The following is a 26931-nucleotide window of genomic DNA, read 5'->3' on the forward strand; positions in this document are numbered from 1 at the left end:
GTCTGCTAGATCAGGTATTTTGGAAAATACAGGTGACAATTGGAAAAGATTTTAATAAATAAAGTGCACCTATAATCTGTGAAAATAATGTATGACAATGGAAAGCAAGATAATAAAAAGGTAGATACATTTCTCGGAGTAACAAGTTCTTCTGCATTTTTGCTGATATTAATAGTTTGCAGTTAATCCAGACACGGTAATTTAACTGCAAAACTGCATTACAGGGGTTTGAGTGCTGTACTTGACATAGAAACTTAAGATATTTTTAACTTTGAGCTATAAAAGGAAAGTGCAAATATAGAAAGTCTGTGACTGAACTGAGTCTGAACTGCAACAGCTTTGCAGGCTGCAAGTCCTGGACTGTGTCTGGCAGAAAAGGCACCGACTGCTGGAAGACTCAGGACAAACCTTAGACAAGACAGTTAAATCTGCCACAACATGCAGTTATTCTACATAGATCAGAGTTTTCTGGGGCTGAGAGTGCGCTGATATTATAGACAGACTTTAAGAGGAGTCTGAGTCTGGTGCTGGGTGATATGACTTAGTGGTTTAGGGGTTGCAGTGGTGGTGTTGGGTTGACAGTTGGACTGGGTGATCCTAAAGGTCTTTACCAACCTTGATGATTCTATGATTCTGGGGGCTTTTTGTTTGTTTGTTTGTTTTTTTTTTTTGGTTTGGTTTGGTTTATTTTGGGTTTTGTTTTTGGTTTTGTTGTTGTTGTTGTTTTGCTATATACAGCCCAAGTGGAATTATGTAAGTACAGAAGAATAATTTTTTCAGGGAGAGGAATTTAGATGGCATATATGAGGATTAACGTGTTCATAGATTTAGATGCCCTTAAATAGGCCAATGAAGACAGCATTGCAGATACATTTTGCACATCCAATACCTTTGATGGAAAATGCTATTATACTCGGTACCCAAGAAATCTCCCTAGAAAACACAACATTCATGCCATTTCTAAGCCTTACAGAGATGATGCTGTGATCTGGAAGAAAAATAATGGGTTAATGTGATAATGGGGTATAAGCAACTTTGGAAAGAACCAGTCTTACTGATCTGGAGCCAAAAACCATTTACTGCCATAGAGAAATTTTCTTTTCAACAAATTGAAGCAAGCAAGAAGCTCATAATCCCCCAGTTTTTTCTTCCTTTTATCCTAGAGGGATATATCTATGCTTTTGTAAAATTCTGTTATGACTAGGAGGTTCATAAACTATATAAAGTGTGAAATAATAAAAGGTATTAGTGACACAATTCAGTGTCAACCTGTCTGCTCTGTCAAAAAAAAGAAAGGTGTACAGATGTTTGTGAAAATGGCAGATTCTTTTGGTGAATGTGTGTCTAATTTAGTTGCTTAAAGAAGGACCTGGGAATGACACATGCAAAACTGCCCACTGAAAAAGGACTGCTCATTTTAAATAACTTTAGGAAATGGAGGAATTAAATCAGCAGATGTTCATGTCTTGAGGTATTACAACATTAGGCACAAGACTCAGTTGCCCCTTGGTGCCTCAGGAGGGACTCAAGCAGTGCTATACCTTTACTTTGCTGACCAGACTGCACACAATGTTCACAGAATATGCTAAGTTGGAAGGTACCCACAAGGGTCATTGAGTCCAGCTCCTGGCCCTGCACAGAACAACTCCAAGGATCACACCATGGGCCTGGGGGCATTGTCCAAACGCTCTGTTGAGCTCTGACAGAGGCTTCCTGACACTTTCCCGGGGAGCCTCTTTCACTTCTAAAACTTATTTTTTCTCAGATATAAAGATTATATTATATTCTAACACTCATGATAATTTAATTATTTAATTATCTATTTCAGGAAAAGATATCATGTTTTCAGTAGCAGGCTACATCTTAAAAGCTTTTAAAAGAAACAAAGCAAGACATAAACACTTCACAATAGCAAAGACAGAAATGCTCCTAAGTAGCAGAGATTTGGTAAGCACTGCTGGGGGATAGGAGAAGTTTTCAGTATGGATTAGCATAAGGATTCCTTAAACTATATAAATAAAGGAATTAATGGATCATTCTATGGATGAATTCCTTCATCTTTCTAAGGTAGGTTTTTGCAACACATTCATTTTATGAGAGGATCTTGAAACACTAAACAAAACTTAAGATTTTTTTTAGATCTTACTTTGCAGCCGGAGAAACTGAGGAACTGAGAAGTTCAACCCTTACTTAAAGTTATACAATAAACCAGTGGAGGAAATTGTAAGAAAAGCCAGTATTATTTCCTATAACTCTATATCTAATTTTACCTACAATTTGCAGCAATACAAATCTGGAAAATAATTGTCTGTATAAGAAACAACAATCAGCACTGGATCAGCTGTGGTGGTAACAATTGCTGTTTCACAGAAATTAATGATTTAAAAGATATTTGTAAGCCAGTTCTTCCTGAAACATTACACCAGTCAACATACACCTTCATAAAATTCCATTACAGCTTAGAGGACACATGCTAATATTTATTATAGCTATTAGGCTTCATAGTTTTCAGAAATGCAAAAATCAAGCTATTGATCTGTGGTATTAAAATAACTGAGTTACTAGAAGAGTTACCTGTTGTTTTTCTTCTGCTGATAGAAGTCCAATAAGAGAGAAAGATACTTAATCCCTGGTTGTCATGATGTTTAGCTAATTATTGTGTTATTAAATAGTGACTCAGTCAGAAGGGTTCATTTGTTTCTTCCCTCTCAACTGGAACTGGAAAGGTTATGCAATAAGTGAAAGCTGAAACTTTCTTCTCAGCACCCCATTCTTTGTCACTCACATTTCCCAACACGGGGGAGAGATGTCTTTCCTTCAAGGAAGGAAGGAACACCTAAGATGTGAATGAATATAAGAAAAGCAGGAAACCGACCACAGCTGTCAATACACAATTTATAGAGCTGTAACACTGCTGTGGTAATATCAGTCAGAGACACAATAGCCTGTAAAAAAGGATTCCTGCAGACCTGAGCTCAGAAATGAAGCTATTAGCTATGTTAGTGCCCAGCATTTGTTCTGAAGGCCTGGTGGTTGAGGAACAAAGCCTCTTTCCTTCCCAGGTTGCTTCCTGCAATGCTAGTTTCTACACTCCAAAATGATTGTGAGCAAGGTACAAAAAAGCTGCCAGTAGCTTGTGAGTGGAACAGTCTTACTTCTTTCTGCCCTTGCCTATTTCCAGCATAAATAAACAGATAAATAATAATTTGCCAACAGCTTCCCTCCTGCTGTAGGGAAATGTTTCATGTTTTGTTGGAATAATTAACAGGCTTTTTGTTATTTTCTGCCACCATATGCTGCTTTCCAGCTCTGTATTTGCAACTTCTCAGACCAGCTCCCAGTTTTGCAGCGCTGGGAGATGAATGGCAAATTGGTTGTGGAAAGTGGGTAGAGAAAGGGAAAGGTGGGAAAGGGGGGGTATGTACTTACGCCCTAACACTGAAAAAAGAACTTAGGGCTGCTTTTGTAGCCTTCAATGAAGTAAAAAGCCATTTGCTTGAAACTGGAGAGTGACTGGCTCAACAAAAGAGCCAAACTAATTTTGTTTTAATTATTTATTGTGTTCCAATTCTCATTACTGATTCTGTTCTAATTGTATTTTTAATTAACAGCATTGATTGCAGTGGTCTGTACACTTCACTCATGTAACTCCTGACTGGTTTAGCTTCCATTTTGCTTTACTAAAAACCTGAAAAAAGGAAGCAAGAGTAAGCCTCAAAATACTGAAAGAAGACAGGTATATCCAGGGCAAATGAAGGATCTTTCCTGAACTTTAATGGTGAATATGGGCACTTACAAAGACAACTTTAGCAGGTTTTTGTTAGCAATTTATTACTCCATGCAAATTCCTTATGATGAGTAACTCTAGCTTTGCATGGTTTGCAATATGGTGGTTCTGTTTCCTCCTCATGAAAACTTCTATTTGGGGATCAACTGAGCTGGAGTGGTGAGAGGTGAGTGCCTGTCACAGCACTACCTCCATGGCTGCTGTGTTTGCACTCCCCACTGTGGGGCCAGGGACTCCTCTGGGGTCTGTCAGGGCAGTCAGAGGGCTCTGCGGCAGACGCAGCCCCCTGCCCTGGGCACCTCCCCAGATCATTACAGCCTGCTGGTGCCCTCTGTCCCTGACTGCTCACTGTTGTTGCTCCATTGAACCCTGCTGGTTTACCAGCGCTCCCAGTTTTCCTGTTGCAAGACTATGATTCAGCTCTGGGTATCCAGAACTAGGACATGTCTGGTGCTTTCTGTGAGCTCGCAGCACCGCACAACATCGCAAGTGGAGCAAAGGTGTGGCTGGCTGCTGGAGAAATAGGTGGTTGTGAACCAGTTTTTAAATCCTCAATAGCTGCTCATTTTAGCCCTGTTCACACAGCAGGTTTTTGTTACTACGGTTATCCAAGGAATAGCTGTTCTTTGGGGGAAATGTCTCTTCCTTTTTAAGAGAACAGGTGTAGCTGTATGCACAAGCCTAGTATTTATTCCTCTTTCTCTTTTGTTTAGAATGCTCTTGCCATTCAAGCAGGGAGCAGAAGGAAGAGATTGCCATATCACTGATAATTCCTGCCCAACAAGCATCAAATATTAATGCAAACGTCTCATAAGCTCGACAGATAGAGATGTCCATTTGAATAATTTTAGTTTGTCTTTGTAGGTATTGAATTTACAGTCAGAAATTGAGAGCTGTTGGCCAAGTGTCACAACAGAGGGCTTTGCAGACTACAGTCTAGGAGATTGCTGTTCAGCAATAGGTACTCCAAGGCTGTTGTACCCAGTTCCCTTGGATTTTTTCAACATTAAGTTCCAAACAAGTTCTGGAATATCCTTTAGGTAGTGAAAAAGGAAAGGGAGTTAGATGTAGATACAATGCTGAGTTGAGGTATGGAGAAAACAGGGGCATCTTTAAACAACTTCTGTCCATTCTAGGTAGTGAGTAAGTAAAACTCAGAATAAAAAGACTTGAAGAGTTTTCAAAAGAGACTGATTTTCAATAATGAGAAAGGTTCCTTTAAATTTGATAAATACCTGCTTATTTTTGGGAAATCAACATTAGGGAAATTTCAAAAGCATCCTCTTAAGAGTATTACACAGGGGTATAAATGCACTGCTGTAATTTCCAACTCAGATAAAGGAACAGAATTGCATGTTTTATTTACTCTCCATATATAGAAAGCAATGTTGTCTCAAAACAAGTACATCTTCTTGCTAATAGCAAATAGTTTTGATCCCCATGAGACCCTGGTCACGACTAAATATTATGAACTATCCTCTCAATAAGATTTCCCACTCAGTTTTGCCTCAACCATTTAATACTTTCCCCCTTATTTTCCTGGCTTGTTTATGAGAATATCATGGGAGACTGTTTTAAAGCCAAGATTTATGGCATCTGCTGCTGCTTCTTTATCCACAAGATGTCTTTTTCAGTCATCTAAAACTCCTGGCACTGATGAGTTTCATCTGAGAAGGTCAAACTTAAGCCCCTTTGCAAAGAGGAAGTCGTTGAAACAAATGTCTGAGCTAGTCTGTGAAAATGCCATTTTTTTTTGCTAAATAAAAAAAAAAAAATTATAAGTATAAAACGACTTCCTAAATGGATTCCTGTTTCTTCTTATCATACCTGAGGTCAAACCCAACAGTTCCTGACATTCTGAGACAAGTCATGCTGTTGGGGCATGTAGGCTTCCTTTCTGAGGCCCACATTTAGTATAAAACCCTCTAAACCATCCCATAATTCATAAAAGTTTCTGCTCTTTAAATTTGATGATATCAAAGTTTTAATGCTACAGTTTCTGATGTGAGGCTAAAACCCATGGATCACCAAACTTACAGAGAAAACCGAGTAATACAAATGCAGCTTTGACAGAGTAATGTAATACTTATTCCCTCTTATCTGTCCCCAAAATGCTTGCTGTGCTGGATTCATATTAATAAGTGAACTTTTGTTTTACTCAAATTAGATGCTAAAACACAGTGGGAGGGGGGAGCAAAGTTGCATCTATGTTTCTATTAATTGCACACAGTAGATCACTGAGCAGAATTTTAATAGAGCTGAAAACTTCAGAACAAGTGGGGAAAAAATATCAGTCACTCAAAACTGAAAAATAAATCAGAGCAACCTCTGGCTCTGGGAAGTGCCTTGCACTTGAGTCTTCTCTTGGAAGAATTCAGAAATTTTCATTGTGTTGACCAGGCAAAATAGTTAAGTATTGCATATGCCTGTGAGAGAGAGTCACTGCATACTGAGGTCTTTGCTTTTCTGATATACTACAGCCATGCTATGGCAGGGCAAACCCCTCACATTTTGTAAATATGACAAATGCAAGCTGCTGGCTGAGGGAAGAAATGAAAAATCAGTTGAAGTACCTTTAAAATCTTTGTCATAAATAACACTTTTAGACCAAACCTGGACCGTTGAAGAGAGATCTATTAGTCTTTACTACCTCTTGCTCTTTTGCCTTCTCTTGCCTGGCTCTGCAGTTCAGGCATTTCTGCTGATGGTAATTGTTCTATGCCTGTTGTAGCTTCCATTACTCTGAAAGTACCATTTCTTTCTAAAGGCACCCAAAGATAAAGAGTGCAATTGAGAAGTGATTTTCAAACTCAAAGGAAGGGGAAAAGTCATGGTAACAGAAATCACTGGGAAAGGAACACTAAACATTTCTGATTGCCAATTTTGCTTTCCTATGGCAAGTGCCAAGAGATACTGAAATCAATGTGAACTGCATGTGCTCAAGATTTTTCTCTGGCTGAGTAGCTGCCCCTGTGAAGGTGAATAGTAAATTTGGCTGAAGAATGCTTTTGTGTTCTGATTGGAACCCTGAGTCCTGTGCAGAAATTCACCATTTTAATAATGTTTTATCCTTTATCCAAACATCTCCCTCCTGACTCGCTGCTCCCCTTCTCTAAAAGAAAGGAGGGGTGAAGGGCAGAAAGGGAGGACAACTCAATTGCAAACCCTAACTTTAAAAATGTGGACTCTATGGTGAAATATTTAATTTCATTGAAAGCACATTCTTTTTATTGGGAAGAAGCTCAGACTGTCTATTTTAGCCTGCCTCAAACAAACAGCTTACTCTTTTGAGTACTGTCTTATAGATGTCTATGCTGTGTGAAGAAGATTTTGATCTAATTTGTGTTTGATGAGCTGGGAAGCTGTAAATGACCATATGCATCATCTTGGGAACACTGTAGCTTTATGCAGTGTTCGACTAGATGAAGGATCCATTAGTGACCCAATGGAGGTGTTTTAGAGCAGGCAAGGAGCACTCTCTAAACACCATCTGCTCGTACTGTTGCTTGTAAAACGATGTCACATCTGCTGCTCTAAAAACATTCTGCTGATCTCTCCTACAGTACACGGCTGCTGCACTCCTTTTAACAGTGGAAAAAGGAGTCAATGCCACAGTATTGGGACAAGAGGTGTTAACTATAGACTAAATTGCACATGGTCTGCATGGTTTCCCATATCTTGTGACTGTACCATAAATGTCACCAAAAAAAAAAGGAGAGGATTCAGCATTATATGTAACTGGTGAAGCTGGGTAAATACTTGGACTGTTAGTCTTTGCTGAGCTACATCTTGCCCCAGCTTGGCTGCTACTGGTACGTGCTTCAAACCCACCATGGCTAAGTCCTCTCAGAGATGGGGAAGATTTTTGGGATAGCTTGATTGGTGGAAAATGAGAGTTGTCTTTGATTTCAGATGGAATGACCTCAGAAAGTGCTATCATTTCATTTGGCTGTCAGATTTTATTGCTTAGAGTATTTGATTGCCTAACACCTATGAGGTGTTATAAAGCTAATTTACCAATCCTGTAAGCTCCAAGTGTACACACTGGCATACATTTGCAATACTACTCATTACTACTACACCCAGAGTGATAATTTCATAACAGTAGTGTATAGAAAAACAGTCAGTGTTGGTATCAGAAGGAGAGAGGTAATAATGATTCAATAGAAATCCTTCGAAGTACCAAGGAAATGCTTTCCACACCCAATTTAGTTGTTATGACCTGGGATTCTCATACAGTATTAACACAGAGACTGTTTTCAGGAATCTACACATGAAGGAAAAATAACAGAGTGAATTTGTTACCGTTTATATTGCTGCAGTTCAGTGGCTGCGCTCACTTCACATGATAATGAGTTTAAAGCTAGTAAGTCTTAAAATTGCTGTATTTTCCTGATACCTCTGAATGGTAAAAAGAAGTAAACATTATCTCCAGTTAATCAAGTTTATTGGAAAAAAAACTTGAGGTAAATCATCTATTCTCTACTTTAATGGTCACCTCCAATTTGCAAAGCAGAGAGGAACAAACTTCTAAGCAGTGTCATGTGGAATAGCATGGCAAGAAAGTGTGCTAGGGTGCTAGGAAAGGTGGCTGTGTCGCATTTTCCATTGCCATATGAGACACATAAGGCCCTAATGATATGATCTGTCATGTGGATGTCAAGTGGTAAAGAACTGAAGCATCTGATGTTCTTTTTTTTTTTCGTTCTTCTGGTCACCTTGAGGTACCACAGCTGTGGATCAGATCTTCATTATTTAGGCTATTAAGGGTAATTCTACATTGTCTTGCCTGTCAGAAAGAGCAGGAACAGACCAGAAAATAGGACACTGGAAGGCTTTTCAGACCTGTATTTGGCTGCTGGCTTGATCACTAACCTGGGCACTTCATTATCCTTCACTTCTGGTGCCACCTCTTACTATTTCTCTTTTAGCATATTGCATGCATGAGTCAGTGAAATAATATACACTTTCCATTATAATGTGTTTGAACCCAAATCTTACTTGTAAACATCACTGTACTGTAAATAGAAATTAAAGATTTGGTATTCATCCAAGAACAAAGCAAATACCTATTTTTACATCATGGTGGCAGGCTGGAAGGGTGGAGAGAGGATTGAAAACCTTCTTGTATAAAAGAGCTTTGACCTAGAGCAACAAAAATCTTGTCTGCTCTTTCAGTGAGATTCTGTTAGTATCCAGGTGCCCTAGAAACTGAGAACCTAGAAACTGCCCTAGAAACTTCCATTTAGAAATGGAAGACTGGTTGCACTTTCTACTGTGGGATTCTACCACAGCCTTTGCATGACAGTCCTACTGTACTCTTACAGATTTCACAGCATATTCTGCGTTGGAAGGGACCCACAAGGATCATTGAGTTCAACTCTTAAGTGTATGGCTCATACGGGGAGTGAACCCCTTCATGCCTGTGAAGATCAGGTGTGTGAAGCTGTAATTTCTCAAGATGCATCTGCACCTTCAGAGAGCCATCCCCGTGCTAAGGCCTTTGTCTTGCAAGAGAACTTGTAGTGAACAGCAGGAATCCTCATGGATAAGAAGTAGGAGAAAGAGCAGAAATTAGTGTCACTTTCCTTGTTTGTGTTGATGTCTGTGACTCTGTACTTCAGTAGGCTACCTATAGGCTTTCCAAAGAATTAAACAGCCTACCCGGACTAGATATATACAGGAATCTTAGAATCTTCTCGATATCCTGTATAAATGTCTACTCTGGTCATATTTCTTCTTTACAATAATTATTGTAATGATAATTTCTTGTGAGAGGAATGAAAAGGGGTGTTATTCTAGCTTGTGCTTCACTCATCTACATTTTATAAGGATTCAAGCCTTTGTAGAGGCATTTGTCTCCTTCTGTTTCAAGGGCTATAGAAACTACATTAAGAGCATTGATTAAAATCAGAGTGAGAACGAATATTTTGCTTTCTGATAGTTTTACTAGAGGCTACAGGAGGGAAAAGAATTGCTTACAAGGTTTTGGCTCTTGAGACTATATCACACAGGAGGGAGCATGACTGCACAGTGACTCTCCAGGTGCCTTGTCCTGATAGGGGGCTGAAGCATCAGCCTAAGCTTGGTGATGAGGTTAGTGCAGTTCTTTGGAGATATTGAGGACAGGTGGAGATGTGAGACAAGCAGGGATATGGCTGGCTTGGTAATTTCAGCAGCTAAATACAGAAGAAACTCTGGAGCCAGTGGCAAACCAAGCTGAGAAGTCCACCTAATGTGTTGTCACACAGACACATCACTCTGCATTCAGAAAGAGTTTGTATTCATGCAATGATGCTGTCCAGGTAATAAGCAATTGCTCTTGGCTCTAACTTCACTGTTGCAGCTTTGCAGGTTTGGCTAAATTATTCTTAGACATGACATTCAACAAAGCAAAGTGCAAGGCCCTGCACCTGGGCACAGCAACCCCAGACACACCTACAGATTGGGTGGAAAAGTGATTGAGAGCAGCCCTGCAGAGAAAGGCTTGGGGTGATGGTTGATGAAAAACTCAAGATAAGCCATCAGTGTGTGCTTGGAGCCCAGAAAACCAATGAAATCCTGGGCTCCATCAAAAGGAGAGTGGCCAACAAGTCAAGGGAGATGATTCTCCTTCTCAACTTTGGCCTTGTGAGACCCCATCTGGAATACTGCTTACAGTTCTGGTGTCCCAAACATAAGAAGAAGATGGACATGTTGGAGCAAGCCCAGAGGGGGCCACAAAGATGATAAGAGGACTGGAGCACCTCATCTATTAAGACAGGCTGAGAAAGCTGGGGCTGTTCAGCATTGAGAAGAGAAAGTTGTGTGGAGACTTCATAGCAACCTTCCAGTATCTGAAGGGGGCCTACAGAGAAGCTGGAGAGAGACTCCTTGTCAGAAATGTAGTTATAAGGCAAGGAACAATGGGTACAAACTGAAAGAGAGGAAATTTAGGCTAGCTATTAGAAAGAAATTCTTCACTGTGAGCATGGTGAGGTACTGGAACAGGTTGCCCAGGGAGGCTGTGGATGCCCCAACCCTGGCACTATTCGAGGCTGAGCTGGGTAAGACCTTGAGCAACCTGGCCTTGTGGAAGATGTCCCTGCCCATGGCAGGAGGGATTGGGACCAGATGATCTTTACAGTCCTTTCCAACCCTTAACATTCTATGATTCTATGGCTCCATAAGCATGGCTACTTCCTATGGAGCAAGGCCAAGTTTCTGTCCTCTCGCCACCTGCCTGATTCAGGCTTAGTTTATAGTATGTGAACTCTTAACTTCCAAAATGTAGAAGTGACATTATACCAACCCAAACTTGTCTTTTAAGACAGATTCTTCACCGAATTGGAACATTGTATTTCTAGCAACTCACAGGGGATATTGGAGCTTAGTAAGTAATTTGTATTGATCAGGCTTGACGATATTTATTTTGTCTGATAATGTCATGGCCTTAGGTGACAAGTGCACAATTCCTTATGATATGTATGCATATAGTTGCAATGATAAGGTCCATAATTGTTTCTAAGACCTCTTGCACACAGAATGTGTACTACTAATAGCTTCTTTGTAAGATGGAAAGATACAGCTCTTCTAAGAAAGAAATTGATTTCCTGTGATCAAGAAAAGTCAATGTTTAATGCTGTGTCATATGGTTCCTTAAGCAGGTAAAAGTAAGTAAGTAAATATGAGATCTAGTTGGAAAGTTGATCCTCATTCATGTATGACTAAAATCAACTGAAAAGTAATATTGGGATTGGCTCAAACCTCAAGGTACTGCAGACTTACTCAGGTCTGAAGTCAGACTCTTGTTATTTATTTAGGAATTAAATTTTTACACATATTTTCTTCCTGGATCAGTAGTAGTGGTATCCAAAACTCTCCTGGAGACATTGGTTACTTGGAACACAAGAACTTAAGATAAAATATGTATTTACATGCACAGACCAATCTTCTTTCATGTTTGGCTTTCTGTGAAACATACCCCGGGTCTGAGAAAAATGTGTATTTTTTGGACCCATCCACATTTCTTCCTGTATTGATCTGTTCTTTGATAGACTCTGACAAGCATGTCTTTCTAGTTCTGAGAAACTTTCCGTTGTGTATAACCCTTTTCAGACATTTCCTGTACTTTTCAGACTACTGAACTGGTCGTGTTATTTCAGGCTGGAAGCATGATGTAGTCTCAAGCTGTACACCCTCCACTACATTGGTCTGAATTTGGAGGCTTGCTTTCACCTAGTTAAATCATTCTGCTTTCCTGTTTGTTTGTCCAGTGACTCCAAATTTAGATCAATACATAGAAATGAAAAATAATTTCATCCTGCTGGTCAGGTTACTAAAATGTTTAGACCACAGTAAAGTCATATCCATCCTATTTTGGAATTGCTTTCTACCTATCACAATTCCCTTTAACTTCAGTCATAAGATGAGTATCTTTTTTAATCCTGATAGCTCTCCAGAAATTCCTCTGCATAACTCTATGTGGTTTCTTTGTGGGATTTCATTTCAGTAGCAGCTGTTTGCAAAACAATAAATACTTGCTGTAGAAATGTCCCTGAACATTTTGACCAGTTCTCAGAAATCTAAAACTTGAAAATCACTTTAGTGGGTCTGGACTGGATCAACTGCAGTACAGAGGCAGTTGTGGACACCTCAGAGGTCTTCAAAAAACATAACAGACAGGAGGCAATGTCACAGCATTCCTCTTCTGAGTCACATTTCTTTTATTAGGCAGCTTTCTTAACCTCAAACTTTCAAGTATGTTCTTTCATGCTCTTCAGGATATGTGTTGTTATACCTCTGCTATCTGGTTTCAATAGTTAAGTCAGTGTAACCAGATCTATTTGTTTCTCTTGGAGATTATCTCCTGTACATTAATAATAACTATATGGGTATTCAAATGAATATTATATAACCAAATACTTTTTAAATATCTTTACAATAGTCATCCAAGAATGTACAGTTATCCTTTTGCTTCTTGCTAGCATGCTTCAAGTGAGGACAGGCACTAAATAAATTGCATTGAAGTCAAAGTTTTTGCATGTAGGAAACATGAACTTGTGTTTTGCTGTTGTATTTTGCCCTGCCACTCCTTTTTTTTCTCATGTTGAGCTCTGCAGTCTGAGGCATTGTTTGTTGAGGTAAAATTTTTGGTAACTCCTGTGTTTAATTTAAATGACTAGTTTTCGAACAAGCTGAAGCTTGAACTGGAGCAGACTGATGCCTCCATTAAAAGAGTGGAATTACAGAGCACTCTACAGTGTTTAGTCAGTTAGTACTCAATCGGTTGGAAGTTTCATCCTGTACATATAAGCAAGTCCACTGGAAAAGGTGCTCTGACAGATGCCTAATTGAAGTGTGAAAAAAGCATATCCTGCCATGGGCTCAGAGTGGAGCCTCCTGACCCTGCTGCAGGACAGCTCTCATTGTGGAGCTGTGACATGACACAGTGTGCAAATTCTCTTTGTGTTCAATTACCTTTCACTTCTTCTCCCTCCAGACATCTTTGATAGGTGACAATTAAAACATCCAAGGACATCCTATAAAATCCTAAGCTCGGGTTGCAGAAGTTTGAATGAAATCAACATTGGGATGTTCTCCTACGTGCTACAATCCTCTGTGAAATGAGACAACTTTTTCCTTTATTTTTAAATTTGAATAGACTTCTTAAATGATGCAATTGTTACAGCTTCCATTGTAGCAATATCTGTGTGTATGTGTATAGTCTTAAGCAATAGTTCCTGGACCTTTATTGTTTTAGTGCAATTGCAACTACTGCTCTGGAGACATAGTAACATAATATATCAGTTCAAGGTTTGCCAGTTCAGGGTTTCTGACCATGCCATGCTCCCAAAGAACAATTTCCCTTTGCCCTGCTTCATAGGCATAAATGCCTTTTCCTCAACCAAACAAAGAATCTCATAAGAAAAAATTAAAAACATAAATATTTTTTACCAGACCATGGAAAAAAATTTCAGCCTTTTTCTCTTTCTTTTCAGTTCTTAAGTTGTTTGGTTTGGTTTTTTCATTTGTTTGTGGGTTTTTTGGTGGTTTTTTTCCCCAGCACATCAGTAAAAAAATTATCAATTGTTGCGTATTAATTCCAGATACACAAACATTAGCAACATTTTCAGGATGTCAGAGATCTCACTAATACTTAAACACACTAACAGAGCATTCTTCTTTAGTGTAAAGATACCAGAGCAAGTTCTAAACTAGTGAGCTTAAATACCTGAGCAACCTCTCCCAGTGCTCTCTTCATCTTTTTCAACCGTGCCTTGACGGTTCATATCAAGCTGACCTGGTTATATATATACTTCATTGTGGTGCAGAAATACTTTTCTTGTTGGATTTTGTAAAGTCATCTTCTAAGACCATTCCTCCCATACCTTCTAGAGCTGGTTTCTTGAGCTACTAAAAGTAAATACTCCATGTTTGTTCCCACCCTGGAGAAAACTTTGTGTACATGGTAAAAGCCCACCCAGGAAGATAGAAACACTTTTAAAATAGTCACACTAATCTAAAAGTATTTGTCACATACCACCCAAAGAAATTATTTGAGAGAGAGCTCACCATGCTTGTACTTCTAGGAAGAGATGCAGATTTTGTGGCTGGCATATCTTTGCTTTTAGAAATCATAATTTCAACAGGCAAGCCAGATCTTGTTCTGCATGAGACACCATTTTCAAATGACCTGAGAGAAGGAGTTGTATCCAGGGACAATGATTTCTCTAATCTGTGTGTTCGTGCTCCAGCCACGATGTCATCACTTCTCAGAGTCTCTAAGTCTACTTCTTCATGGGTTTTCCCATCTAGAATGTTCTCTTTCCATGTTTCAGGAGACTTTCTCTTAATATGAAAATCATCTAGACTTCTCACACCAGACGGAAAGGTATTTTTCTGTTTAGCAGCTCGGTATGCCCTCAGGCTCATGGGATCAAGCACTCTGAAAGTAACTTCATTAATAAATTGAGAGAATTTGAGTTTAGCTTCTATTTTTTCTTCCACAACAGACAGTGAACTTGATGATCCTTGGCTCACTAAGCTCAAGTCAGATGCAGAGGAACTGCTTTTCTTGTGAGTCTTCTTCTGCCTCTGGAGCTTTTGGTTTGTGTTTCCCACTTCTGCTGGATACAGAGAAGAGTGTTCCAGTCCGTGAGTTTTTTCAGCCCCTTTCTGCCAGTGCTTTGATCGATGGGGTCGATAGCCTTCATCCTTATTTTTGCTTTTAACAAAGCTTTTAGCTTCTGACCTTGCACTACCCTGTAACTCAAAGCTGTCCTCACTGGAGCTGCAGCGTTTTGAGTAACTGTTCATCGTCAAATCTCCAGAGAGTTTCCTCTCTGCATCAGCTCCTACTTCTGGTACACAAGCGGCGGTGGATGCCCTGCATGCCCTTTCTTCATTCACCCTGCCAGCCCTCTCTTGCTTGGCTGGTCTTCCAGGCACAGCACCCTCTGGCTTAACTGGGGAAATGGAGCCCTTTGACAATGACCCCATTTATTTTTGTGTCTGTATGTCAGCTGGTGTCAGTGAAAGGGATTCCATAAATCCTTCTTTATCTTGTAAGACAACAGGCATGTCTTTGGAAGGTGTAACAGTGCAGCTACCACATTTTGTCCCATATGAATCCCAAATTATATATATGTTTCATAATTAGATCAATAGCACACTCTCATAATTTTAATTAGACATACTAATGAACAGAATCTATAGGACATGCAAATTTTCCAGGGCATTGAGTGCTTAGTGGATGAGCATGGGCTTTCATTGATCCAAAGCAACATATGATATATTCCTGTCTGTTGAACTGGAAACCAAACTACCATGATGTGGATCAATTCTCACTAAGTAAAGTCTGGGGTGGTTCTGTTTCAGGGCTTTTTAAAATCCAATAGTAGAGAAGGTCATGCTATATTGTCCTAATACTACTAGTGTTTGCTATTCTATTAGAAAAGTTAGTGACAAATCTGCTAGACACAGAAAAGCAAAGAAAACATGATTCTCACTTTCCACCTGCTTGTTCTTGCCATAATTTTCATTCTAAAGTAATTTTTAAAGGTTAGAGTCCAAAGCAAGCTGCAATATTTCAGCATTGTAAATGACTTTGGAGTAGTAATGACAGGTTATTTCAATACCTTGTATGCGAAGTTCTTCTCATTATTGACTATCTTCATAGGCAGGCAAGTCTGACCTGTGAAGTGCAGAATTTCTATTTTTGGTTTCTATATGCAGGAATCTAAGTGCTTGTTTAAGTGAGGTTAAAGTCTATAATCTGACTTTATAATCAGTGTGCATATTTCTAGCATCCCAAAGATATGCTGCCACTGGAACTGACAACAGAATGAATTGAAGGGAATTCAAAAGGGTTTTTTTGGCTGTTTTTGTATCTCCTTACTTTAGCATAAATATGAAAGTAAGTGATGCAACCATTTTTGTCTGGTGGGATTCAGACTCTGCTTACATCACTGCCATTGCCACCACGATGGCTTTCTGACTGATGACAGGCAGCAAGTAGAGAAAAAAAAAGAGAAGAGAATCACAAGCAGAAAATTGAGTGACCTCCCCTAAACACTGAGGCAGGGGGACATGAGGAGGACCCCTGGAAGGGATTGAGGATTAGAAAAAGGTGGCAAAGAAGAGGGCAAAATGTCAGTAAAGAGCACATTTAAAAGAAACATCTATAGATCACAGGTCAACAGCAGCTTGAGCTGAAATATAGTTCCATGAACTTTTGAAGCAGACATTTAGGTCCCTCATTACAAGGCACTTTACCCACTGCATAATAGAATTTATTGTCTCCACGTTGGTAATTCCAACACTCATTTAAATCATAGTTCATAAAAGCTGCTGGAGTGTTGCAAATCTCTCAAATTAACATAGTAAGTACATTAATTTTGCAAATAACAGGGGGACATGAAGATCCTTTTAACACATCAGAAATCAATTCCTTTTACTGGAATTACTTCCTGAAATGCTTCCATATTTTCTATGGGACTGTGCCATTCCATTGTACGCTACAAACATTATCCTGATCACAGAGATAATGTGGATTAAAAAGCATAAATCCTGTTCACACTGTCTTGTTTTAGATGAATTTATTCCTCTCTCACTTGAATGTGAATGTTGACAGCTTAAAGGGCTGGAAAATGCCTTCAATTGTCAACATAAAGATTTTCATGACCTTTTCAATGCAATCAGGGAACAATAGAGCACTACTCTGCTCTTGCAAAGCCAGAATATAGGGATTTTTCACCATGTACAGACTTTTACAAACTTAAGGTTACTCATTGAAGCAAACAGGATTCACAAATACATTGGGTCTATGCTAATGTGTCTTAGGTCTTCTGCCTTCCAGATCCATTAGAGCTTGGCAAAGTGTGAGTTCTACAGTTTTAATGGACTTTATTAATAATGCCTGTCTCAGAAACAGAGCAATCCTCATTGTTGAGCCAGAACCTGTTATAACTTGTACATATTTGGAGAATGGCTTTTTTATTCATGAGAGATTGGGTTCATTTGTACAAGAACAAAGCTATGTAAACTGCCAACATAAATTCAACCATCCATTGCATTTGTGCAAATTTTAAGGTATGAATCAGAAGACTGGTACAGTCAACAAAAATGGATCATAAAATCCTCTTCTATTGTCAGGAATGAGCCCATTTGTTCTGAAATATTTCATTTGTATATAAATAGGAAAAATGCCAGGTTGTAGGTTATAGGTAGCACAGGTAAGGTACATAGTACTTGTGGGTGTCATATACTGCTTGTACTGCAGCTGTTCTTTCTTCAGATGGTTTCTGCCTAGTGACTCTAGACATATGACACAGAAATGTTAAATTATTAAGAAAAAACTTATCAACAGCTGAAAAATGAAAAATAATTCTTCTTACTTAAATGATATAAATCTTTTCCCAATTCCATCTTGGTTGGAATAGATGTTATCAAAGTTTATTGTAATAGTAACTATACAGTGTTCTCTCTTAAATAAATTCACCAAAATATTCTCTAGAGACTACCTGAATCTCAGAAATTATTTCCACCAGTCACAGGTATAAAGGGAGAAGCTGAATATTAAAACAAAATATGTTTAAAAATTTGAATGTTTGATATTTTAAACGTTTTTGTAATGATTTGATGTTCATGATTTATTTTCCATATGTTAAGTGACTTGATTTTTGAAGACTTCAAGTTACTTTACCTTACATATTTAAATATTTTTGAAGACATTGCTGATATAGGGTATTTCTTGTACCAGTGCAAGCAGGTATGTCTGTGAATGGCAATATTTTGCTGCAGTTGTCTGGGCGGTACTCTTGGAATAAATACCTTCAGAGAGCTCAAATTCTTCTGTTATTTATTGCTACAATATGCCTCTGCTAGGTGGACGCTTGCCAGATTTCTAACTTCTTCTAAACCAGTCATATTAACCTTAAAATAAGCTTAAGAGAAAAACTTATACATTAATTTTGCCCTACTTTAGAAATTGTTGGCACAATTGTTGGAATAATACAGTATGTCTGTGCAAATCAACTGAAGACTGTCTGATCCAAGTGACAGACTTTACTGTAAATAAGTTGGCAGTTCTGCCATTACCTAGTTCACTGACCTTTGATCAACACCTGAACTTTTCTCTGTAGCTACCATTAACTGAACAAATTAGGAAAGGACTGACTTTTTCTATGCATTAGTACACAATCCTGCATAATGCAACCCTGATCAAGGTGACATCTCTAGATACTGTCAAGACCTGCTCATAAGTGAACTATTTCTAGGGACTCAAGTGGATACTGTTTGCAATTTTGTGTGGAGTAATGGCTAAGATGCTCTATTCTATTTTAGTGTTAAAATAAGAATGTAAACAGAACAATACTGATCTGTTCCTGATAAACTGACTGTTGAATTTGGAACATTTATAACAGAATGATTGATAAAATCACAGCTTAAATGGGACTTTCATGATGGTTCAGTATTTCATTTGACAAGACTGAAGCATTCCAGGATTTGTCTAGTAAACTTTTTACATAGGAAAACACATGAAGATTTTCCTAAAGGTTAATTTAGGCTTACTTATACTCTGAGTGTCATTTTGCAAAGACATTATTAGAAACCTGTGTATTTTGTATAAAAATGGAGCATAATGGAGTTACCTGCAAATATGACTTGATGTAATGGAATTTTTCTACAGTCTGAAGATTTTAAATTGTAAGTTGAATTCTGTGGGAATTTAAAAAAAAATCTATATATTAATTCCACCCTCCCTTTGAAATAAAATCCCTGGTTTTTAATCTTCAGGAGATTTTAACTTTTGCTAATTGTATGAAAAGCAAGTACAAGTTGTCTTGTACTTGTGGCAATATGTTGTTATGACAACTGGAAGTTTCTTTGTGTAGAGATCTGGAAGAGATGATCATTTCTGGGACAAAGCAGACAACATTTTTCAACATTTTTAGTACTAAAGATACGTGCAAAGTTTCTGCATATCTAAAATTATACCTTTGGATACATTAACAATAATATCTTCAGCAGATATCTACATTAGAAAAATCAAACAAGTATAAAGGTTTTCCACATTTTGAGATTCATAAGAAAGCTTTAAGTTATTAATGAAAAAAAGTAAATCTGATTTTTAAACAATATTGAGGTATATTTTAATTACAGTTTTTTACAGTTTAATTACAATTTAATCTGATTCCAGAGCCTTTTATAGCCAGTGAGTAGAATCCAAGATTTTGGATTCTAGAATTTGTAAGAATAGTGATTCATTTCAAAGTACTCAGTTTGCCCTACAGATGTGTATGTCCCTCAGCTGAAACTCCACTCTTAAAATAGCTATATCCCAACTCTCCCAATGCCCATTCTTGTTCAGATGTACTCTTCCCTCCTGCCTTTAATGAAAATTTTATCGCATCTTATCCACTTCTCTTCACACTTAATACAGTTAATTTTGAAGTGTTTTATGGCACCTTTCAGTTTTGCACTTCAATATATCCCTTTAAATAATACAGATGTTCCCCTCTGTGTTTCTTTTAGCAGATGGTTACACTTTTTTTTCTGTAATGGTTGCAAAATACAAATTTGCTTTTCATACAAGGTTGTCTAGTCCAGTGTCATCAGCAAGACAGTGTTAGCTTAAATTCTTCTCAGCATTGTTCTAGTTATTCTCCAGAAACTCTATCACATTTCCAAATTAATAGGAATAATTTCTATTTCTAGGATGCTAAATATTACATCCACCATTTTTGTTTCCTTTCAGAACAAACAATTTCTAATGGAGCAGAGATTCAGTCAGTGTTGTCTGTATTCATTTTGCCTCACCAGATTCCACTTGAAAGGTTTCAGTCCTAAGGAAAATGTCAGCAGACATTTGCTCTAACTCTGTAGGATCCAGCTGTCTTCAGGACCAGTAGAATGAAAGTTCAGTTCTTTTATTTTAACGTGTGACTGCTAATGGGAACAAGTTAAAAGCTTAAAATGAGTTCTTCCTTTCTCAGTTGTTGGTAGTTCTGTATCATGTAATGACAAATCAAACGTTGAGCCTGTCCTGTCACTATTAAATCAGTCTGGATTCTTAACAAATGACAGGTTTTATTAGCATGAAAAGAGGTGGAAAGGTACTGTGGTGTCTTACAGACCAAAGACATTTAAGAAACTCGTGCTTCAATGCAGGAATCTGCATAGCGGGCAGTGCATCCTACTTTGCATTTAAATTCCTCTAAATTCTCATTAATTTACTTTTCCAAAATGATGAGGAAAACATTTATCTGTTTTTACAACTACAGAGTGACCAAACACAATGCAACAAACTGCTGTGTCATCTTTCTAGTCAACAGTAATAAGTCTGATTCATTTAATTTACAACTGTATACTAGACAGAGCTGTGATAGGCCTGTAAGAAGTGTGGAGCATTAAAAACATTTTTTACTATGAATCCTTCAGCACCCTGAAAACAGAGCTATTGTTCTCTGACAAGTGCTACAGCTGCAGTAAAATTAGAGACAGCCACTCAATTAAAATGCAAGCTATATTTATAGCTTTAAAAATAAATTAAAAATTAAGGAAGAGAAAAATGTGAGCACAAAGTGGTTTTATATACCAATTTTAAATTTCTTTTAAAGCAGTTCAACAGTCCATTTGACACAGGTCCTAACTGCATTCAGTACCATATTGTCAGAGGACCTTCCATTACTGTGCAAGCAGCCAAATTAGTAAGAGTTGTAATCTGTTGGCTGTTGTGTTGTCAGCTCCCTACCAATAGAAAATTGCACTCTGGCCACATGTTGCTGTCTATATTTTTAAAGTATTTCAAAGAAATATTACAGGCACTTGTAACATTAGATAATGAGATTTGGTTACCCTTAATTACCAAGGGACTTTTTCCCTTTCATTCTCCCATGAAGAGAAATTTTACTCTTGCTGAGAAAAGCCAGAGAAATGAAGCTGCAAAGTTAGACCAAGCTTCAAAGCATATACACCATAGTTTTTTCTCCATGTTGGAAGTTCTTAGCACTAAAAGCTTGTGATGTCACCTGCCTGAGAAATTTTTGTCCCCATTCGAGAAAGATAGAGCTTCCTAGCTAACAGAAGGTAATAGCATTTGTGAATAACAGTTTCTTTATCAGATTTGTGTTTAGTGACCAACCGCGGCTGCGTACCTGTACTGTGAATGAGTCCTCAAAATGCTTCCTATCCTCTGCCAACATCATCTTTTTCTTGCTCAGTTTCTGCTTTAGCCAGCTGCTCCATGAGCTCTTCTTCACACGCTGTACCGTTTTTGTAGCCGTGCTGTAGGATGGGTAGAGCTGTAGGTCATCTGCATTACACTAACATTTGATTCTCTGTCTCCAGTTCACTTTGTAGTTGTTTGGTGAAAAGACAGTAAAATAATTGATCCTTCTGAGAATACACAGATGAAGAGTCTTAGTTTCTTCCACTACTCCTTGAAAATCTGTATTTTTAGGGAAGTGTCAAATCCTTTGAGTCTAGTCTTTAAACCTGTCCTTCTTTGAGGTAGAATGTGTTATGTGGCTTTCCAAATTTGTTATGCCATTTTCCTCTCCCTTTTCTCTTCTTATTTACCACCCCTATTATTATTATTATTATTATTATTACTAAAAAGAGGATGAAAAAATATAAGGAAATTTAAGACAGTAGAGAGGAAAAGTGAGTGGAAGAATGGAATTAGTTTCTCATGGAATAAAAATACACTTCCTTTTTCTTCAGGGAGAATGAAAATATTTCCCACCCATTAATTAAACTATATTTTAAAATTAATGGTATTTTATATACCAGTTTATTTTACTTTAATCCATTCCTAAATTGATGCTGGATGCCACAGTCTGCAAGGCCTTGCTGTCTCTGGAGCCATATACTGTCCCTTTCTGTTGTGATACCACCTTACTGGTGAATTAAAGCTACCCAAAGACCTTCCCATTGATGCTTCCAAGAGTATTGAAGAGATCTTTCAGTACAGTACTGTTTTTCTTGTCATCTCTTTTTATATCTGCAGGAATATGTAATTCTGCTAATTAAATGTTAAACATAGAAGAAAGTGTAAGACTGGAAGGTGAATCTTTGATAAATGTATAAACCACAAAGGAATAAGATGTTGCTATAATATTCTCTCTTTTTTTTTTCCTCCGTGTCCAGTGAGTTTATTCAAATTAGTGAATTATGTCTTAGACTAAGTTGTTCAAGAGCATAATACAAAAATTCACAGTTCTTTGTAACAGATCAAATCCCTAGATACTTTGACTTTCATAAGAACGATTGACCTGTAGTAGGTTTGTGGGATTTCATCAGATAATTCTTTTGCAAGATCAGGAAATCACGAGGTTTAAGGAACAGGTGAGCTTTTTCACCTAGGCAATGCTATCTCCTTAATCACGAAGTCTCCATTTCCCCTTGAAGGCCTCCCAAATGCAGTTCTCTTCCTCTTTCTCACCCTAGCAGTCTGCCTCAGAAATAGTTACCAGTGATTGCCTCCTCTAGTTGATAAATAGAAATAGCTGTGGAAATGATCTAAGCATGTTAGTGTGATTACTACTCACTGATGTCTCCTTTTGTCTTGTAGGGATGGTACCATAAATTTTACTATTTATGGATCTTGTTATAACTATACTGTGTTTTCCTGAGATTTTGGGAAGGGCTGTGGGATGTCAGCCTAAATCTCTCCTTTACTGGCTTCTAATTTATTAGGCTCTTCAGAGCTGGCCCTTGGGAAGCTTAATGTTGCTTGCAAAAGGATATGTTATTGTTCACCACAACTGTAAAAATGGTAATTTTGTTTTCTCTGTTTCCATTCTTTATCTCTCCACATGTATAATCTGCCAAAAACTTTCTATTTCTATTACACAGTAAATAAAGAAATGCTTGTTCCAGTTCCATGCTTCAATATGTCCTGGAAAAGTTTGCTTAAAAAAAGCTTGCCTGCATATAAATTAGTTGGGTTGGCAGTATGTTTTAAAATTTATTGTTATGGGTAATTTGAAAATAACTGAAAGGAATACATGGTAATTTTTTGACTGCTGTTGTCATGGGTTTCTGTGGGGTGGATAAATTGAGCAGGAGGGAAGTATTTATGTAGTTTTCTGTGGAAGTTAACTAAACAGTTTGATTTTTTTTTTTACAAAATATTTTTCCCCACATAAAAATATGATAAATAATGTTTTTGGAGGTATAGGATATGTTTGTGCTAAATGTTTCCTGGGTATTAGTACTGGAGCTGTAATGTCTCAGGCACAGCTACAATACAGTTCTGCTGAGTCCTGCAAACCTGCATGTTTGCAATGAGTTGCATGTCACGGGAATAGATGCTAAGCAGCTACGACTAAACGAGAAAAAAAAATGTTTGTTTGCATTTGGTTATGTGTGTGTTTGCATACCAAATGCAAAGGGAACCCTGTGCATTGCCTGTTCCTAACTCCTTTCTATTACAATTGCAATTTCAGCATGAAGAAAAATATTGTTATTTATTTTTCCTTCCACACCCATAGTCCCACCTAATTTTAATATATTAAAGAGACATGTCCAACAGAGCTGTTTAAATACTCTTGCAGAAGCGTGCTACAGTATGTGGTGTTTGTTTTGGAAAATGTTGTGCATTCATGTTATTTTTCTCACAAACAATTATTTCATCTATGTCGTGTTTAGCAATGTTTGACTAATACTTTGTACAATTAGGCAAAGTCATCCACTACATATATTTTACTTCATCATTTAATACAAACATGAGGTAGGCTTAAAGTGTACATATTAGCTTTATTAATATTAATACCACTATCTGAATTTTTCCTTTCTTGAAGATATAAATTATTTTGCTAATTTCATACTTAATGGCCAGTAGCATATTCAGAATACATATTCCAGTTCTGATGAGATCAAATAGACATGTTCCATGATGTGCATTATGCAAATGAAAGATACATAACTCATTTAAAAAAAACCTATAATGACAGTCAATTATAAATCATTTCATTAGCTTTTCAGCACTGCAGCTTTTGGAAGCTTCATCCATATAATTTTCTGTCTTGTACCTTAATGTATTAACTCCTTTTAAAGACAGTAATGTCTGCCAAATGAAACAACAGAGCATTTTAATTCATGTTTAAAGCAGGCATAGAGCTGTCATATTGCAGCACCACTAATTCAGTGCTGAAGACTTCTTTACTACCAGGTATACATTTTAAATGAAAAAAACAAACATGCTGTTAAGAGAAGGCAATACTTACTTGAGGAGGATTCTGCAAGCTCTGTTCTGCTAGTCCACAGACTGAAATGATGGAGCCAGATTTAGAAGTAGCTTATTAGGTGCATGCTGCTTCAACAGTTACAGCTTTTCTTTTTTTTTAACTGAAAGATGGAATCGTTTTCTTTTAATGAAGCCAGCATAAAATGATATGCTGTCCATGTTGCTATGAGAGACTAAACTTGCAGAGCAAAGTCAAGCAATTTCAGAATAACTTATCAAGGGTCATTCCCTATCAACTTGCCACTGCTTTTCCGTGTAGTCACAAACTTTAACAGCATCAAGGAAGATCATGGCATGTCACAAATGCAGGAAATTACTAGTTAGTCATGTTCACTTGAGACTGAAAGTGATTGAGTCAGTATTGTTTATGAATATAAGCAGAAAACTGGGTAAAGCCAAAATCTTTCAAATTGGAATACCCACTGGATTCTCTTAAGAGGGGACAAGGCTTTGATTACACTCAATCTACAGTACCTGCTACTATCCTATGCTCTGGTGTTTGTATGTTATGTCTAGAGCTCCAACCCTGAGCAAAGAGTGTAGGAACCACACCCAAGGGATCACACAAATGTGAAAAATGTTGTATTTTGTTTTGCCTTTCATATTCTGTGAGAAAAAGTATTGGACATCACATTTTTTGTGTGTACACAAACCATTGCAGATATAAAGACATGCAATTATGGTTATAAAATGATCCACATATATCTATATATTTACTGTATAAAACCACACACAGTATTGGAGTTTTAGTGATGTCAAAACATTGCAATTATAAAGATATGTAATTATGGTTATAAAATGATCCATATGTATCTGTATATTTAATATATAGAACCATACACAATTTTGGAGTTTTAACGATGTCACCATTTTAAGTATTTAACTCTTTTTGTTGGAAGTCTGCCTGTGGAAAGCCCACCACAAATATGTACATGATGGCCCAATAGTGAATGATATCTGCAGCACTGCACTGCATATGTAAATTTAACCCTGCATTTTGAAACATTCAATTTTGTCTTTTGCTCAAGAGTGCTTTCAGATAGAGAGAGACCTCTGATCTGTTTGTCAATTGGAAATTACTCTAAGTAGTCATGTTTTGGCTTATCCTGATTTGGTTTGCCCAAAAGACTGGATCTTTCATCTCTAATGTGGGAACAGGTGAACTGTGCTATCACTCATGCTCTGCATCATTACTTTGCCAGCCTGAGGTGGGAGATGGCCAGTGGCAGCCACACCCGTATGCCTTGACTTGGAAAAAAAAGAGGTGTCAGAGGATAGGGAAGGAGAACTGATTACAGTAAATTATTGCACTTCTGCTCTTGAGTTCCTATCTGCATCCCAGTCAGAGTCGGCTTGCTCAGGAGCTTCCTCTTACAGCTGTCAGGAGATTTGGGTTTATTCCCACCAAGTTTTGATCATTGAACAATGTGCAAGAACTTGGCTGTTCAAGGAGGCAGATCTTCACAGCATCCCAGGGGCAAACTTAACAGCAGCACCTTCCTTCCACTAGAACAAAAAACAGACCTTGCTTCTTGAAAGACCATGATTAATGCCTCTGGACTGACACTGAACTCAAAACTGAGAAGAAAGTTCTGGAATCCAGCACTCATTGTTTCTAACAGCTGCAAGGTACAGACATTGAGCAGAGATTTGTAGCTCATGACTGCTGGTGTCTTCATGAGTAGAATGACTCCTGTAACCATAGGATCTTGTAACTGCATCCCTACTTGTGTTCCCATTTGCTTTAACTATGATATGGAAAATGGCTGCTCTTTATTCTGTTTGGCTCTGTGATTTTTTGGGGGATTGTGTGTGGGGGGGAAGGTGGTGGTGGGTGGTGGTAGTTTGGTTGGTTGGTTGGTTTGTTTTTTGGTTTAGGTTTTTTTTTCAAAGCAGCAAGACTGCTGCATGGCTCTGTAACTAGTTTTTCCAAAATAAGATCTTTTGACTAGCAAATTCTTCTCCTCAAGCTCCTTTATATCTGAGAAGCAGACTGGTGAGTTCAAGCCAAATGCAAATAGGTAGTCATTATATGCCAAGACCTCCATGTATGGGAAAGGGAGAAAGACCATTGCATTTCTTTTGAAAAGTGTCATTTTTTCCATTGTGACTTGACATGAGAGGAAAGGAAATTACTTCATTTGCAGACTTTGCTTTAGCCACTGACATACCTTCAACTGGGAGATCAAAGAGCCAGAATGTTGGTCAACCCTTTGTGCATACCTCTTTTTCCTTTGGATCTTGCAAGTTTAAAAATGTTTTTCCGGGTGTTAGTGGTCAGCTCCAACTTAGCCCAATGGAATCCCTGTTCCGGTTTCCAAATGAAAGTAGGGCAAGGCAGAGGAGCTCTTCATTGAACAAAACTTCTGTCATGAACTACAAATAACTTTTTTCCCTACCTCCTTTTCAA

At 37.9% G+C, this 26931-nt stretch overlaps 1 protein-coding gene across 4 annotated transcripts in view; it reads right to left on the reverse strand.

Moving 5' to 3' along the window:
- The window catches only part of BEGAIN (brain enriched guanylate kinase associated), a 161151-nt gene extending 136612 nt beyond the window's left edge, over window positions 1-24539 (reverse strand). For 2 of the 4 annotated variants that reach the window (XM_018082902.2, XM_018082899.2), the window contains exons 1-2: window positions 24502-24539; window positions 21427-21556 (exon numbers count right to left, since the gene is read on the reverse strand). In XM_018082902.2, the coding sequence (XP_017938391.1) occupies window positions 21427-21477 (51 nt within the window). In that variant the 5' untranslated portion in view covers window positions 21478-21556; window positions 24502-24539. The remainder of the gene's footprint in view (window positions 1-21426; window positions 21557-24501) is intronic. The other 2 variants (XM_018082900.2, XM_018082903.2) reach the window with 2 other exon arrangements.
- Window positions 24540-26931: the final 2392 nt, after the last annotated feature.

The sequence above is a fragment of the Manacus vitellinus genome, unplaced genomic scaffold (genome assembly GCF_001715985.3).
Source record: "Manacus vitellinus isolate BGI_N305 unplaced genomic scaffold, ASM171598v3 scaffold_6_pilon, whole genome shotgun sequence".
Taxonomy (NCBI): Eukaryota; Metazoa; Chordata; class Aves; order Passeriformes; family Pipridae; genus Manacus; species Manacus vitellinus.